The 16310-nt window shown below is 42.9% G+C and overlaps 1 protein-coding gene across 7 annotated transcripts in view; it reads right to left on the minus strand.

Moving 5' to 3' along the window:
• dgkza (diacylglycerol kinase, zeta a) overlaps positions 1-16310 on the minus strand; it is a 149979-nt gene that overhangs the window by 66582 nt on the left and 67087 nt on the right. For 5 of the 7 annotated variants that reach the window (XM_033615708.2, XM_033615707.2, XM_078166001.1 and 2 more), the window contains 6 exons: positions 15527-15638; positions 15013-15099; positions 14703-14815; positions 14471-14571; positions 5899-5978; positions 5519-5563 (listed from right to left, as the gene is read on the minus strand). In XM_033615708.2, the coding sequence (XP_033471599.2) occupies positions 5519-5563; positions 5899-5978; positions 14471-14571; positions 14703-14815; positions 15013-15099; positions 15527-15638 (538 nt within the window). The remainder of the gene's footprint in view (positions 1-5518; positions 5564-5898; positions 5979-14470; positions 14572-14702; positions 14816-15012; positions 15100-15526; positions 15639-16310) is intronic. The other 2 variants (XM_078166002.1, XM_078166000.1) reach the window with 1 other exon arrangement.

Genomic DNA, 16310 nt, shown 5'->3' on the forward strand with positions numbered 1-16310 from the left:
TGGATGACACAGCTTGAAAAGACATGAATGCCCAGCACCCATGCTTAAGCCATTTAAGTTGAACTTTCATCTGAGGATGAACTGAAAGTCCTGTCTGGGCAGGGACCTACATACCACATCTTCAACCTGAGATATGATGTTGAATAATGGCCAGAAAAGTGTTTTTGCCAAACATTATGATGTCACAGAGAAGCTGACCCTTGATCTTCTGGCTATACCTTTATCATTTCATCCTATTAGACATTTATGTGGAATTTTATCATAGGAAGCATTTGAATTCTTGAGTTATTACCAAAAATATATTGTGTGTCGCTACAATAACCTTTAACCACCAAATTCTAATCAGTTCATCCTTGAGTCCAGTTGGACGTTTGTGCCAAATTTGAAGAAATCCCTTCAAAGCATTCCTGAGATACAGCATTCCTGAGAATAAGACAAACATGAGGTCACAGTGACTTAAGCCTTTGACCTTTGACTACCAAAAAACTAATCAGTTCATCCTTGAGTCCAGGTGGATGTTTGTGCCAAATTTGAAGATATTCCCTCAAAGAATTGCTGAGATACGGCATTCACAAGAACAAGACAACCATAAGGTCACAGTGACTTAAGCCTCTGACTTTTGACTACAAATAAAACTAATTCATCCTTAAGTACAGGTGGACGTTTGTGCCAAATTTGAGGAAAATCCCTCATATCCTAAGTTCTTGAGGCATCACATTAACAAGAATGGGACAGATGGACTGACAAAACATAATGACTACGGCCACAGCTGTCACTGGCGCAGGGGCATAATCAATTAATTATTCCGAAAGCAGGGGTGGATGACAAACAGAAGGAAGAATTACTTATTGCTTATTGCTATCAGGGGTTGCCACCCAGGTTAGAAGAGCCTACTAAGTAGTTAACTAGTTCAACACATTGTTCCTGGCAAGATTATGAATTTGATTCTGGGTTATTCGAAGTGCTTCAATTTGAGAGTCACTTCTAGAACAACATCAATACAGCACTGGCAAAAGGACATTCATCACTGGATGCACCTTTTAAGTGATCCTGTTGACCATTAGTCCTCAAGTCAGAGATGGAGTGGGGAGGCCCCAGACCAAGTGTGGTGTTCAGCTGCCCCCCATCAGAGTCATGATGGTCAACTTGACTCTGTTTGGAGGTATCAGGTACTGTTGCTCCCTTGGCGAGCTCTTTGGCTGTACCCTCAAGTCATAGCTGACAGAGGTGAATTGATCAAGACTCCCTGGAAAATTGAAGACCTTGATCTAACAAGATGGTAGCCTTACACAATTCCAGTGGCACTTTGCTGATCTTTAGGGTTTAAGAGAATAGAATCAGGTGGCTTCAACAAGCCCAAATCCTGGGCAGTATCACCTTACAGATGAAGAAGAGCTATGGGTACCCTTTAGCAGACTGACAAAGGAGATCTGGGTTAACCAGGATAGGGGGTGCTAGATAGAGACTAGTCAGAGATAAAAGTCTTCAATGCTGGCTACAAGGTCAGGGCTAAGAGGAAGTCAAGGGTGCAAGACCCAGTTGAGAACTCAAGAGCACCAAAGGACAGGAAAGAAATTTCATGGCTGCAGAATAAGCAGCGGCAGAGTGGGTATGCTGTTTTTGGCTGGGCTGAGCCAGTATGGTCCATTTACAACATCCTCTCCAACCCATCCAACCTCCACCACTGTGGTCTGGCAAAAACAACAACATGCCCACTGTACCAGAGAGGAAGATCACTGGGACATATCCAGAGCTGTTGTCTGAAGAGCCTTGGGGAGGGGCAGATGCCATCTGAAATAGCATAGGAGTCGTCAGAGGCAAACAAGCATGTTTGTGCACGGAAGGCAGCCTTGTTAAGGGGTGAAGAAGGTTCCTCAAGGATGAACTTGGAGGAGGAGGCCTCTGACAGCAAGAGAGCCAAGTACACAAACCTAATAGGCGAGGGCAGCAGCCGAGAATGGCATGCACATATACTCATTGAAGTTCACTGCTGAGGCTTTGCTTCCAAGTCCCTCTGCAGAGCTTTAAAGCTTCTCTGTATCATAGGAATGCAAAGGAAAAGAGCCATCATTACCATCACAGACATCAAGATGGCTGTGGATCAAAAAGCATGATCCATGAACCACACTCTTGGATTCAAGCTGGGGCCTGATCTCCTCCAACTGAACTGCCTGGGTACAGCAGTTTGATGCTGGAAAAATAGTCAGTGACCACATGGTTACATCACTGATGATGTGTCTTTGTGCACCACAAGGCGTGAGAGAGACCAGACCAGGCCTCATTAAAACGAGACTGAGTCTGTTTGTACCTATCCTGCAACATGCTGTGCTGGTAAGGAAAATACTAACATTGACAAACAGGGTAGATTTGAAGATGAGGAAAATACCAACAAGTTGTGGTACATGCTCTAGACTTTGCAATGAAAAGAGAGTCACAGTTCAAAAAGCTGAGGTATTTAAAGTATTCTCACATAAGGCAGACATCCCTACAGATTTTGCACAGACATTCATCGTCGTGTGTACAAGCTTTGACACAAATACTTAAACACCAAAATACAGAAAAAAGGAAAAAGAAGGGCCTGTACTCAGACCAAGAGGTTAAACAATTGACCTGCTCCTCACTTCTGAAGGTGGAGGACCTGTACTGAGTAAACACTTGTGGAATCATTACTGCTGTCTGAAGTACAGCAAGTACAAAAGACAAACTCTTGATTTTACTTCTGTCCCAGCCACTGTCTGGACTGAGTTTGGCTGAATATAGCCTTGTCCAGACGTCTAATCTGTAACATTGCCGGCTTCATTTATCTGTTAAAGTAATGGCCTTTTGGCCTTTCAAACATAGGCCTCCATTAGGGAGATGTTCCATAATGACTGTTCGAACATGAAAGGACTATAATGGCTCGAGCTGCAATACTCATGTGATATTTAGAATCTGACATACAAGATAAAGGTCCTTTTTTCCTCCTTACCACAGTGGCAGTAAATCTGGAGAGCTGTGGTGAGTTGGAAAAGAATGATATTAAGAAAGAGGAGTATTCTCTAGTCAAAAGGAACAACGTCAGTGTCACACTTGGCGCAGGCAGCCAAGCAAATCAAGCAAGAGGCCCTGTTTTGACGCCAGTAGATGTGGTAGGGAACGGTGGGACAATGACAAATGCAGACAAAAGGCTGATATTGGCAGTATTTAATTACAATAAAGGTCATTCTATTGTTCAAGTACTAATCGGCAAACGCATGCATGGAGTTGCATGAGCAGCCAGGTCAATCTCTCTGGTGAGTATAACAGCGTTTAGAGGAAGAAGAAGACACTCCATACTTGGTCCACATGTTGACTTGAACCTGCAACCCCCGGGTTCCCAAGCCAAGTCCCTATGGACTGAGCTTCTGCCGCCCCTTTATTCTTAATCATATTTTTCTTTTTTGAAGATATACTGGACCCTCAGATCAAAAGTTATCCAGGCCTTCTTACACTGCTGATGAATAGGCTGGCTAGCTACTTAGCTGTTGGACTGCGAGAACGACAGAGAACATGATAAGGAAGCAAAGGGGGAATTCATATCTTAAGCCGTGATACTTCATGTGGGTTATGTAATCTCCTGTCTTATTACAGGAGATTAATTTGTGTGTGTTTTTCCGTTAATCACATTTGATCAGCCGGTTGCACACACAGCCTCTCTCCAAATGGGCACCATGCTGTTTTGCTGCGCGTTCTTGAAGTGGCTGTGCCTGTAGTGGCGTGTCTCAAGCCCAAGTTGTTAAGTGGGAGCACACTTCAAGTATTTTTTGGTGAAGCAGGTAAAAGATAAGAGGGTGTGCAATAAATCAGACATTTCCTGTTCTCATTTCACATCTCCATCACACTTAAGCGGTTTTAAAAAGGTAGGATGTCTGTTTTGTACATTGTATTTCGACTGACTAAGAGGAAGGTGTTTTTTTTTTGTGATCCTGTTTAAAACATGGTTATATCTGTGTTCACGAACTGTGTTGTGTAATGTATTAGTAATGTAGTCCCGGCCACATGCTGTACTTTGTATCCCCTAGAGCGGGCTACAGAATCTGTTCTGTTTATGCGTGTGGGTGTTTGTTTGTTTAGTATGGTGTGTGTGTATGTGTGTGTGCAGTGGAGGAACTCAAAGCTGGATGTCATACTGGTGGAACCGTTAGAGCCCTCTTTAACTAGATTCCTTCAGCCGTCAATCACTCACACTGGCGCTGGTGTCAGATGTAACCTTTCTACCAAAATCCATTTCGGTATTCAGACAGGAAGCTTCTCATGACTTTGGTGGTTGGACTTAAAAAAAATAAGCAAATTCAAACAAGCCGGAGTAGTCTGTTCGCTCCTACTTGAATCTCTCTTTAATGCTGCTGCGGCTGGATGTTGTTGACCTTGTCTAAGGTCACTCAGCAGTTTGGAGCCATGTGCAGTGGGCTTGTTGTGTGTGGCAGAGAGATAGCAGCAGAAAGATCTTGGGGGAAAACAGTGTTAAATCGCACAGCCATGGGATGACCATGGGGTTTGGTAGCTGTAGCGTAAATGATAACTTTGCTACTGACAGATTTTTCTTTCACCCTATAAAAGGGATGCTGCATCCATATATTCATATTCGCCTTCTTCTATTGATATCGCCTTTCCTGTGAGGGATATCTTTTTCAGAACGTGCTGCTTGTTTGTGCTCTGTTAAAGGGGCAGTTTGGAGAAACAGGCAGGAGTCCGACACCAAAGCTAAAAAATATACTGGGAGTATTTTCCCTGCTTTACCTTTTCTACAGATTACCCATTTCAATTGGCAAGCCATTACCAGCGTCAGTTCCCCATCTATGCATTCGTCAGTGCCACCAGACTCCATTGACAAAAACAGCAATTTTAGCTCACTGAACAAAGGAGCCGTTTCTCTACCGCTGCTTCGATCAGTTTGCTAGTTTGTGTTATTGTGCAACTTTGGTTAATCTGAACTAACCTTTTTAAATGTCAAAACACAAAATAACACAAACAAACTAACGAACCAAGGCAGCGGTACACCAGCAGCTCCTGTGTTCAGCTGTGTTAAATCGCTGTTTTTCTTAATGGAATCTGGCTTTAAAGAGAGCGATATAACGGCTTCATTTTCCCATTGTAAATCATTGTCTGACATTAAGGTAAAGCAGTGGAAGTATTGTAAATATAGCATACACTTGAACTGATACTTTTTAGGTGGCTAAAATACATTTTGGTGCTGGCCCCCATCCACAGCAGTACACTGCTTAGCTTCCATTTCAGACTCCAGCCTGCTTCTTCAAACTAGGGGCGTGCCAACCGACATCTACCATCCATAATATACCGTCTATGGATAGGTATCGCATAGAACCAAATTTCAAAAAAATCTGAACTATCCCTTTAATGCAACATAAAAAGAGCTGACTAACTGTTGATCAGTGCCTGCAAGATTTTCCAGTACAAATTTTGAAGTGGTAGCTGTTAGTTTCCCGTGTGCCTCTGAGCTGAACAAAGACCACATCAACCACAGCATCCAAGTACCAACCTGCGGTCCCAAGCACCTGACGGAGGATTGCACAGAACAGAAGTCCTGGAGAGGAAGATGGGAGCATAGCAGAGCAGAGAAGCAGAGTGGTCTGTAGGCTTGATAAACTGCGAGGCAGCGCACTGAAAGTGGGGGCATGCCGGCTGACACCTACTGTATGTAATATGCTGACTATGGATGAGTACACTATACAACCCCACTTAAAATCTGAACTATTCCTTTAACTCGACTGAACACACACCTTAATTAGCTTTGATGCAAATTTTAAAAAGAGGTTTTCTGCTTCCTCTCTTTTTCATCTTGCTTTATGACGCTGCCTTTTTCTTTCCATTCAGTGACACACAACCATACCCCCCCCCCCACCCCCTTCTCCTCCTTACCTCCTGGAGCCGCTGGATGTGTTCTCTGCAGGTTTCTAAGTCGCTGTCACCAGAAACCACGATCAGTCCCAGAGGAATGGCTGGAGATACAGAGGAACAAGACAATTATCCAACAGCACTTTGATATCTACTTATACAGCGGTGCTCAACTCTGGCCCTCAGGACCCTGTGAGTACTGCTAGTTTTAATTTTGGTCATATAGCGGCAACAGACCTGGGACTCCACATGAATCTAATTAAACATGTAGCATAGACAAGCAGCAGCACGGTGGTTGCTGAGGACCAGAACCTGGAACCACCGACAGAAACTTCTCGACTGATATTTAAACTGGCTCAGTCTTATGCTCAGTTATTTAGGGTACAAAGATGGGAGAATATATGCTGTAAATTAAACTGATGTGTTTGCTGAGAGCATCCTCTTTGTGACAGAGAGAAACAGCTTATAGGGAAGGTCAGAACAGGAGCTGTTTAAAGTCCTCCAGAGCAAATTACAAGCCAAGGGGGATTTAATGTTGTGTGTTAAGGGGTTGTGGTGTAGCTTTGGAGCCACATGTCAAGGATGTCAGGGCTGTGTTCACCACAGATACACCACTTGGGGACCAGAATAACTGTGTCTGGACTGTATGGGTTGCTTGTGTCAAGACACATTAATCAGTCCCCTTTACACAGAGGTGGTGCTATAGAGTTGCAGGGCTTTATAAACATTAACTGCATTAACATGTCAATAACAATCATTTACCATCTGTGTGGCTGATCTCGTCCCCTGCTAAGAGCGCAAGGAGCTCCCATACCTCATTGTTTTCCCAATTTGTGGACATTCTCAGCCGCTATTAGTTTTCTTTGAGTTAGCTGCTAACTGCTATCAGTTATGCCACACCTGGGGCTGGGTTATTCATTTTAAATCTAATCTAAACCGACATTCAGAACCTCTTACCGACGTATTCTTGCCCATGTCGATAATTTTTATTTTTGTGTTTATGTTCTGTCCCCTTAAAAATGAACTACTGGGGCACCCGATGCCTCAGTGCATGGGGACTCAGTGGGTCCTATGTATGGGGGCACTGTCCTTGCCGAGGCGGCCCTTTGCTGCATGTCGTCCCCTCTCTCTCACCCCTTTTCACTAGTGATGTCCAAATGAAGCTTTGTGAACCACCAGGTGTATTTGCTGAACCCACTAGATGGCGCTCTTGGTGCAATGAAAAAGGCTCAAGGGATGGCAATGCAGTTTGGTTTCAACTCGCAATGGCCAAATGAAGCTTCATAAACCATTTTCTTTATTTTTTGGGTCCACTCTGGCACTCTTTGTTCAACAAAGGGTTGAAATCAAACTGCATTGCCATCCCTTGAGCCTTTTTCATTACACCAAGAGCTCCATCTAGTGGGTTCAGCAAATACAACTGGTGGTTCACGAAGCTTCATTTGGACATCACCCCTTTTCACGCTTAATACTGTCCTACCAACTAAAGGCAAAAAGCCCCCCCAAAAAATAACCTTCAAAAATGTACTACTGCATGTGTAGTCACGTGACTCCGCCTGTCCAGTCCGCAATCTGGGAGCAACTTGGAGGTGAACTCAAACACAGAGCCAACAGAGCAACTTAGAGAAAATTGAGTCCTTTGTTAGGACACATTTTGGCTTTTGTGAAGAAAACGAAATCAAATGTAAAAACTGCAGAAAAAATGTTTCAGCAACCAAAGGTAATACCACCAATCTGTTTCAGCACGTGGCGCACAATCATGTTATCGAACAGGAACAGTGCATGGCTAAAAATGGAGGTCATATTTGTACAGGTGTCGCTGCACAATAGAACAGTGCACCACCACTCAAGAGTCTGATGAATCGTCCTGCAGGTCTTTTGCAGTCAAACAGGGGCTTTGATTTGCCTTTCTAATAATCCTATGAGCAGCTCTTTCTGAAAGTTGTCCCTTGTTGGGACAAGGTTTCAGGAGTCAGAGTATTTATAAAGCTTTGAAATTTGCATCACCTGGCCTTTCCTAATGATGACTGTGGACAAGCCAGAGTCCTAACAAGCTAATTAAGGTCTGAGACCCTGGTAAAAGTTGTCTGAGAGCTCAAATGTCTTGGGGTGCCCAAACTTTTGCATGTTGCTCCTTTCCTTGTTTTCACTCTACAATTGTACAAAACCAAAATAATACAATAATCTTTTAATAAGCTTATATTTAACTTCATGCCTTTTGGAGATCAGTTCATCTTCTACACACTTATCTATTCACAGCACACAAAATCTAACCCAAGCTTTCGCATGCCACTGCATATTGATGCATAAAAGGCACAAGTCGGTGCATAGAAATTCACCAGAAAGCATAAAATTAAGCGTTTGATGCTCAGAATTTTCTGGCAGAGGACAGCCAAACCCTCGATTTGTATGTGTCGATTCTAAACCTACACCCTTGGCTCTGTATCACAGTGAATAAAAGAACATAGACACATAGACTGTGCAGCAATTGTCTTCTATTCAGTGATGAAACAAAGACCAATTGGAAGTTACTTCAAAGTAACACTGGTTCTATAAACGCGTGTATAGCCCACTGTTGCTCAATATCAAGAAGAATATACGAAAGACTATAATTAAAGCATGATACAGCCTAATCATGTGTGATACGTTTGTTTCATGTTGAGATGGTGAAGCCCAGTATTTAAGAACGACATCAATATTGGACATTTCCAAAAATGACAGTTTATACTCAGTGCCAGAACTCCGTGCCAAGTTAACGTTGATGTTTTTATGTCCTTAAATGAGCCTGACCAAGCTGGCTCGTCATCAGTAAGCCGACATAGGTCGTTGAAACAAGACTGCTCCCTGAGGCAGCGCAGGCCAACCGCCAGCTGCACCAACACAACACTGCTGGCTGAACATCACACAGCTCGTTGTGCTGAAAGAGCTGTCAAACCCAGCGAGGAGCTCCTGAACCCACACACACACACCTCTCATTGATACTAAATGTCTCAGTGTGGAAGACAAAGACAGCAGTGGGAGCAAGCAGTAGTAACTTCACTATGAGAAGCTGTGTCTCAAACCGGATTCTTCTGTACTTGCTGTTTTGACTGCGTAAATCATTCACACTAAGAAGTATGGCAAAATGCAGTGTACTACGTGTCTACGTACAGTGCATGTAAAATTATACAAGGTACAACTCCAGTGAAATGTGATCCCATCAGCTCCTTTAACTTGCTCGCTATAGTTTAGTCCTTTTGTGCATCTTCTTACATTGTTGGCTGCTGCTTTATAATTGTCCATGTTTCCAGATGGTTCTGGTAATCCATGGTTTCTGGGTGTGGGATTAATTAACTGTCCACAAATCTCAACCCCTACAAGACAGCCAAATGGTCGCTACTCCTGAACACGAGCAGCGCCTTTCTGCAGCCACAGCAGGAACAGGACAGCACCGCATATTCCCACCATCACGCCAGTCCTTACTCACCGTAAATCTCCTCTCCTTTCACCACAGTCCTAGTTCCTAGTTGAGTTCCTCATCCTGATAGGTGACTCACAGCTACACGCCATCACCATCCAAAGCCAGCCAAAAAAAACCACTACCAAGACTTGCTGAATACATATAACAGCATAAATTCAGCCCAATTTAGTGAAGCAGACAAGAGGCAACTGGAAGCGACCACGTCTACGTCATCATACTATAACAGTCAAAATGTGAAAGGTGAAACATTGGACACTTCTCACCCTCAATGGTCACTTAGTGGTGCCCGAATGAAGCTTTATGAACCACCAGTTGTATTTGCTGAACCCACTAGATGGCGCTCTTGGTGTAATGAAAAAGGCTCAAGAGATGGCAATGCAGTTTGGTTTCATCAAGTAATGGCCAAATGAAGCTTCATGAACCTTTGTTTTGTGGGTCCACTCTGGCACTCTTTGTTCAACAAACAGTTGAAACCAAACTGCATTGCCATCCCTTGAGCCTTTTTCATTACACCAAGAGCGCCATCTAGTGGGTTCAGCAAATACAACTGGTGGTTCATGAAGCTTCGTTTGGACATCACTAGTCACCATGTTGCCTACGTAGTGAAAGGGCTGGACCAAAAACACATCAAACTTGTGACATGTCAGCCCATTTTTGACAGTGACGTTACAATCTAGGGGTGTAGATACGTTTGGTGTATGTGCATGTTAAATTGTCTTCTTCACTGTAAAAGTTTCTGTATTAAATTTGTGGTCAGATGCTTGACAAGCTGCAACTATTCGCAAGATGCAGCAGCTATTGTTGTCTCGGTATCAGCCGTGGATATTCAGAATTTGCCGTGAAAGCACGTTCTAAACTGATAATAAACAGATACAGAAGAAGACAAGCGAGCAAACAAGCAGATATAACAAGCATATATTTTGGCAAGTAGCAATCGTTGTCATAGGTTGTAGGGATGCACCAATCCGATATGTGGAGCGAATATCGGCTCTGATATCATCAAAATAGTGGGATCGAGTATCGGAAAATGCAATCTATACCTGAGGCGATCCTTTCCCTTTAAATCTATTGCGACATGAGCTACGTCATACGTCATTGAGCGAAGGAGAGAATCTGCTGTGTGGAGGTATTTCACACTATTTCAACTGCTGTTGCACAATTGTTTATTTTTGTTAACAATAAATAGTTCATCATTGCATTAATCTGTTTCATCTTGTTTCATTTTATCTAAGGAAAGAACTGTGTAGTCATCAGCGCCTGATGCCTCAAGTCTTTTCTTTTCTATATGTAATTGTACATGTATATAGCTTTTAAGGTCAACCATGGTATCGGATCGGTATCGGGTATCGGCTGATACTCAAAGCCACAGCATCGGGATCGGTATCGAAACTGAAAAAGCTGGATCTGTGCATCTCTGATAGGTTGGCAATTTACTGTCAGAAGAAAAGCTGTCAAATCTCTGTCATTTCCGGAAAGTTTGGGTTCGGGGCAAGGGTTAGGGTTAGAGTTCTGGGTTGGGTTTAGGGTTGACGATGTCTGATTTGAGACAACACTGTCCTCTCAAAATTTGCGCACTACGCAACTAAGTTCGTAGAGTACACAGTGTACTACAAGTAAGTACACTAACAAAAGTTAGTTAGTTACATTCTCACTCTGACCTCATCACAAAATCAACGTTTGGTCATGGACTTTCAATGTCGAGAAATGACGTGGCATTTCAACATAAACGCACCTCATTCATACAACAACGCAAATTGACATTTTTTAGTCCTTTGTCGCCTTTGTCCAAATGCACATGGTTGAGTTTAGGAAAAAACTATCAGAGTTCAGTTTTACAATTTTATGGGAAGTGAACAGCGGCCTTCTGGATGAAAGTTGGTGTTTGTTGGACCCATCCACCACCCCTCTCATCGACCCTACTTAGACTTCTGCCGCCTTGTTGTCCCACTGTGTTACCCTTTGACACTGCCAGGTGCAGTTTAACATAACAGCAACAGGCTGCATATCATGCTCATGTGAAAGGATGGCTTTCTTCGTCAGTTCTGACGCCAGAAGTCACTGAACAACTTCTGGATTACAATGACTCTGGAGTGAGCCTGTCCACTTTTTATAATTCATTACTCTTCAAACATTCCATGACAGGAAGAGAGCAGAGAGGTTTATTATCAAAGTGCATGTTGAAACAATCACCACACCAAACACTGATTCAAATTCCAGCTACTGCATTCATTTTCATCGACTCTCCTTCAGCATGTGCTTTTTTTTCTTAACTGACCTTTTCAAGTGGCAGCCAAGTAGAAATTAATTGGTTGTTGTGTATGGTGATGCACTGTTTTGTAATGACAGCTCATAGAAATACAAGCACAGTTCAGGATTTTGGTACAAGACGACACGACGTGGAAAATGTAAATTGGAGCGAGCAATTTCCAAACACACTGTATATATTAGAGCTGAGACAACAACTTGATTATTTGATTAGTCAATTAGTCGCGCAGCAGAAAATTAATTGCCAACCATTTTAATGACTGATTAATTAGGTCACAGAAAGCCAGATATTCTCCGGTTCCAACTCATCACATGTGAGGGTGTAGAGTTTCTTTTTTTGTGTGTGTTTTATGTCATTATTAACGGAGTAGCTTTGGGTTTGAGACAGGTGTTAGAGAAAAGTGCATTAAAACAGTGTATTTACTTATGTACTGAGGGAATAGTTGGACTGATAACCCACTCGAGAAGCCTTGTTTTGTTTGCAATGTTTTATTTCAAAGCAAGTAGTGTGATAAGAAATTGAACTTGGTGGAATAAATCAGTTGAAAGACTTGAACTGAATTTAAAAAATAGCAGAAGCTCTCTGAGGCCCCTCTCACCCCTTGATGGCTCAGAATTCATCTCTAAATGCAATAAAATTTAATAAAAAAATCACGGCTCAAAAAGAAAGAAAGAAAGGAAACTGACTTTGTAGAAAAAGCAAAAAAAAAAAAAAAAATTTAAATTCAAAGGTGCATGAGAGAGACATGGATCAAGAGTGGAAGGGTGGCCCACTGCTGATGCATAGTGCCCAGAATTCGGTGCTACACCCCTGTTCCTATTCATACCAGTCGCAACGACGTCACGACAGTATTTGATCGGAATTTTGAATCGACTCTCAAACAATAGCTCTCACATAATGTCATACACAACCTGCACGGATGATACGTGTGCAGTTCTGAAAGGTCATCCAAATCTTTATTACACAAATCTATATTCAATCCATGTTCAGGATGCAACACGGGGCGACAGAGAGAGATGATATAACAGCAGTGCCTCGGAGTACGGAGCATATTTTTACCCATCTCCCCCCAAGTGTGACACATCCAAAAGTTGAGACCAGTGATTGATTTGCATAATGAGAAAACAACTCAAACTTCAGAGAGCGAGAACAAAGGACGAGGTATGAGAATTATGAAAATGATCCAGAACTGATAGAAATAATACTTTGGGATTGAACTGGAAAAAAACATGTGATTATGAGTTATTAATAGTCTCACGTGTGTGCAGTTAGTACATACAAATCATGCGCAAAACACAGAAACAAAAAGAAACATGTCACATTTACACCAATATAAATAGAGTTTTATAAAGCGTGCTGTTTACTATATGTAAAAGGTAACAGTGCCACCCTGTGTCCAAACTCTGAACTGGCATGAACTCACTGACTGCATTCAAGTGTGTGTTTGTGTGTTCTGTACACACGGCAGAGATGAAGAGTGGCTGTGATGTAGGATGAAGAGTCAGCTGACAGTGATCTTGCTGACCTTCACACCAGCGCTCCACCTTCAAAATCATCAAGCAGGTTTATTCCCACTTGAGCCTGAAGATGCTGCCGTCACTCAGGTCCACCAACCTGCAGCTTCTTGACCCTGTGTAACTCCTTGGTAGACATTTTGTCTACATACTGACGGGAAACGGGTGGAAATGTGATCTTATATAACCACTTCATCTCCAGAAAAAATAGGGATTTAAAGCTGGTGTAGACAGTTTTATTTTGATAACATAGCGTATTTTAATTTGAGTGGATTGAGGGAAACTGGCTCTGTTTCCAGGCTTTAGAAAATCTAGACTGTTACAGGAGACTGTGGCCAATCACAGGTCATTTCAGAGAGAAGGTGTTCCTATAAAAATGTAGATGTGTGTGTGCAATCTAGCATTGGCAACACTACACTGCCAAGCAACCCAAAAACAGGGACGGACCTATCAACACAAGAGTCTAAAAGAGAGTCTGGCAAGAAACGAACAAAACGTGTCAATATCGGTGAAGCGTTTCAGAGATGGAGAGAAAATGCTAACGTCAGCGAGAGCCTCGAGCCCAGTGTGTCCTCCACCTCACTCCCCGCAGCTACAGACACGGCTCCATATCGACTTTTCCACTGCTCTCGCTTGGTTGCGTCAGCACATGATTTGGTCGCACCTTTTTTTTTGCTGCAAAAACAACCAGTGTTTCCACCGGTAACGTTCTCTCGTAATAGTAGTTACAGGGAGTGAAGGGAGTGAGATGACACCTAAACACAGCGGCAAATGTGACCAGGTTATCACAACCCAGTGAGGATACAAACATTTAAACACCAGACACCGGACTCAACTCCAGGGCAAGCTTTCTAATCCGCCCAAACTCCCCACTGGAACAGCAAACTTTCTGTTGCTGCCTTGACACAGGGGTTTGCACTGGCCAAAGGGTTGCCTTTTCCAGATTTCCCCCTTCCCCAGCTTTAAATTTTAATTTTTTGTTTGTTTGCTAATGATTCCCTCGTTATTCCTTCACACAACACACAACTTCATTTGATTGTTTGATCTGCAAATCATCCGAAGTAACATCAAAGCTGGACGAGATGATTAAAACTAATATTCGCCAATATTTTTCAACCTACACACATGTCCTCATTTTTGTGTCCTGAATATTACACCAGCTGAAGGCCACAACTCCCACACACTTTGTCCAACTCTATCAAATATTGGTACATATATTCCCCCGTGTGTGTGTCCACAAATATGCTGCGTGGAAAGATACATCTGTTCTTTACTTATTTTGATTATATTTGCAAATCTTTTTGGCTATAGACGATAATGGATGCATATATGGATACAGGTGTGTGTGTTCCTTACATGCTTGCCGTAGTTTGTCCTTGTCATAGTGTAGAGCCTCGTAGTCGGTCATGCTGATCCTGCTGACCCTGATCCTCAGCCTCTCTGGGACTGGCTGCTGACTGTGACACAAACAGGACCAGACAGCTTTTAACACAAGTTGTTATTACAAGGTGTCAGAATGCTGTGCACCGTGGCCACAGGGCTGGAGAAAGCTACTGGCTGAGGTCGTGTTTAACTGTGTGTGACTTACTCATTGAGGTGTGGCAGCGACGTCCGCCGTTTGGTTTTCTGCACCATGTTTGCCTGGTTTCTGAGGCTGATGTGGATGACAGAGGGCGCTAGTCTGCACGGCTCACCGTCCACCTGACAACAATACAGATCAATCACAGAAGCAGGTTATTACCCAAACTGCTTCAGTGTCTGTTTAGCTACATCAACAGTACAAGAATGTGGTTATTACTGGGCAGCTGCTCATTGTGAAGAATCTAGACGATTTGTTCTATAAACATGCTTGGAGTTCATTGTAGCAGTACAGTAAGGTGTGTATGTACAGTCTGTACCTGTACTGGGAGAGGCTTTGTAGTGGTGAGGGTCACTTCTCTGCACTGGTTCAACCTCTCGCCATGACCTCCAACCTGCAGCGTAGCCTACACACACACACACACGTACATTTCACTTCGTAATTGGTCATTACTCCAGCCATGACCCTTGTGGTATGGGATTCTCAGATGCATCATTATGGCTTTTTAACTCATGATGGCAGAGCTGTACTGTCTGTATGTATCGTGACATTTAAGAGTCCGGCATCCTCTTGAATTGGATTGAATACACCTTATTTTGAACATTTTTTTAGCAACGCCAGATCGTTTTGTTTATTCCTCATGAGAACATGTGAGGAATGAACAGGAACTGCTTCCTGTACCTATCATCACAAACAGTACTACACTGTGTATCATGGTTGACACCCCAGGTAAGATTATTTTTATACTCATTTTAATAAAGTGAGACACTCTGCTGGCTGCTGGTCTCCCTGCCCTGGTTACCATGGCTACCACAACACAATGAGCTACATACCAGTGAGGTCATGGTGAATCCAATAACCTCGATGTATCCATCATCATGGCGTTGAGGCTCAAAGTCGTGATGGTCACTGGGGTTTCCCCAAGGTGTAGTGCCGGCACAGTATCTGAGGAACACAGCACACACACACACACACCACATTGTCATGACCATCACTTCTGTCAGAGACATTCAGGTCAAGAAACTGAAAATTTATTTAAAAAAAAAAAAGCTTATATAGTTGGAGTTGATGGTAAATCCACACATGATGAAGATTCTGCAGGAAGCACATTAGAACCCCCGAAACGACAGAGCCACTGCAATCCGAAATCCTGAACCTATGCAACATACATGCTGCAATTCCCTTTGAAGGCTGGCAAAGCCCCTCTCAGCTGAGATACAGCTCAAACAGAATATCTCTCATAAACATGCAGTAAGACACTGATAGAATCCCGATTCAAAGGAACTCCTCTGAACTAAATGTGCCTCGCCTATGTGACACAGCTGCAGGTTGATTCGTGTCACCAATTCAGTATCTGACCAAATGTCTTCACTTGTGTTTTTGAGTTATGACCTTTAATAATGACCAGGAAAGTGTTTTTGCCAAACTCTTTGATGTCACAGTGATGTTGACCTTCAAGCTTTTGGACATAATATCTCACCACTTCATTATTACATCCTATTAGACATTTGTGTGAAATTCGGACTCCATGTTTTAATCAGTCTATCATGGAGTCCAGATGGATGTTTGTGCCAAACTTGAGGAAATTCCCTCAAGGCATTGTTGAGATATTGTGTT

Source organism: Epinephelus lanceolatus, chromosome 24 (genome assembly GCF_041903045.1).
Source record: "Epinephelus lanceolatus isolate andai-2023 chromosome 24, ASM4190304v1, whole genome shotgun sequence".
NCBI classification, from domain to species: Eukaryota; Metazoa; Chordata; class Actinopteri; order Perciformes; family Serranidae; genus Epinephelus; species Epinephelus lanceolatus.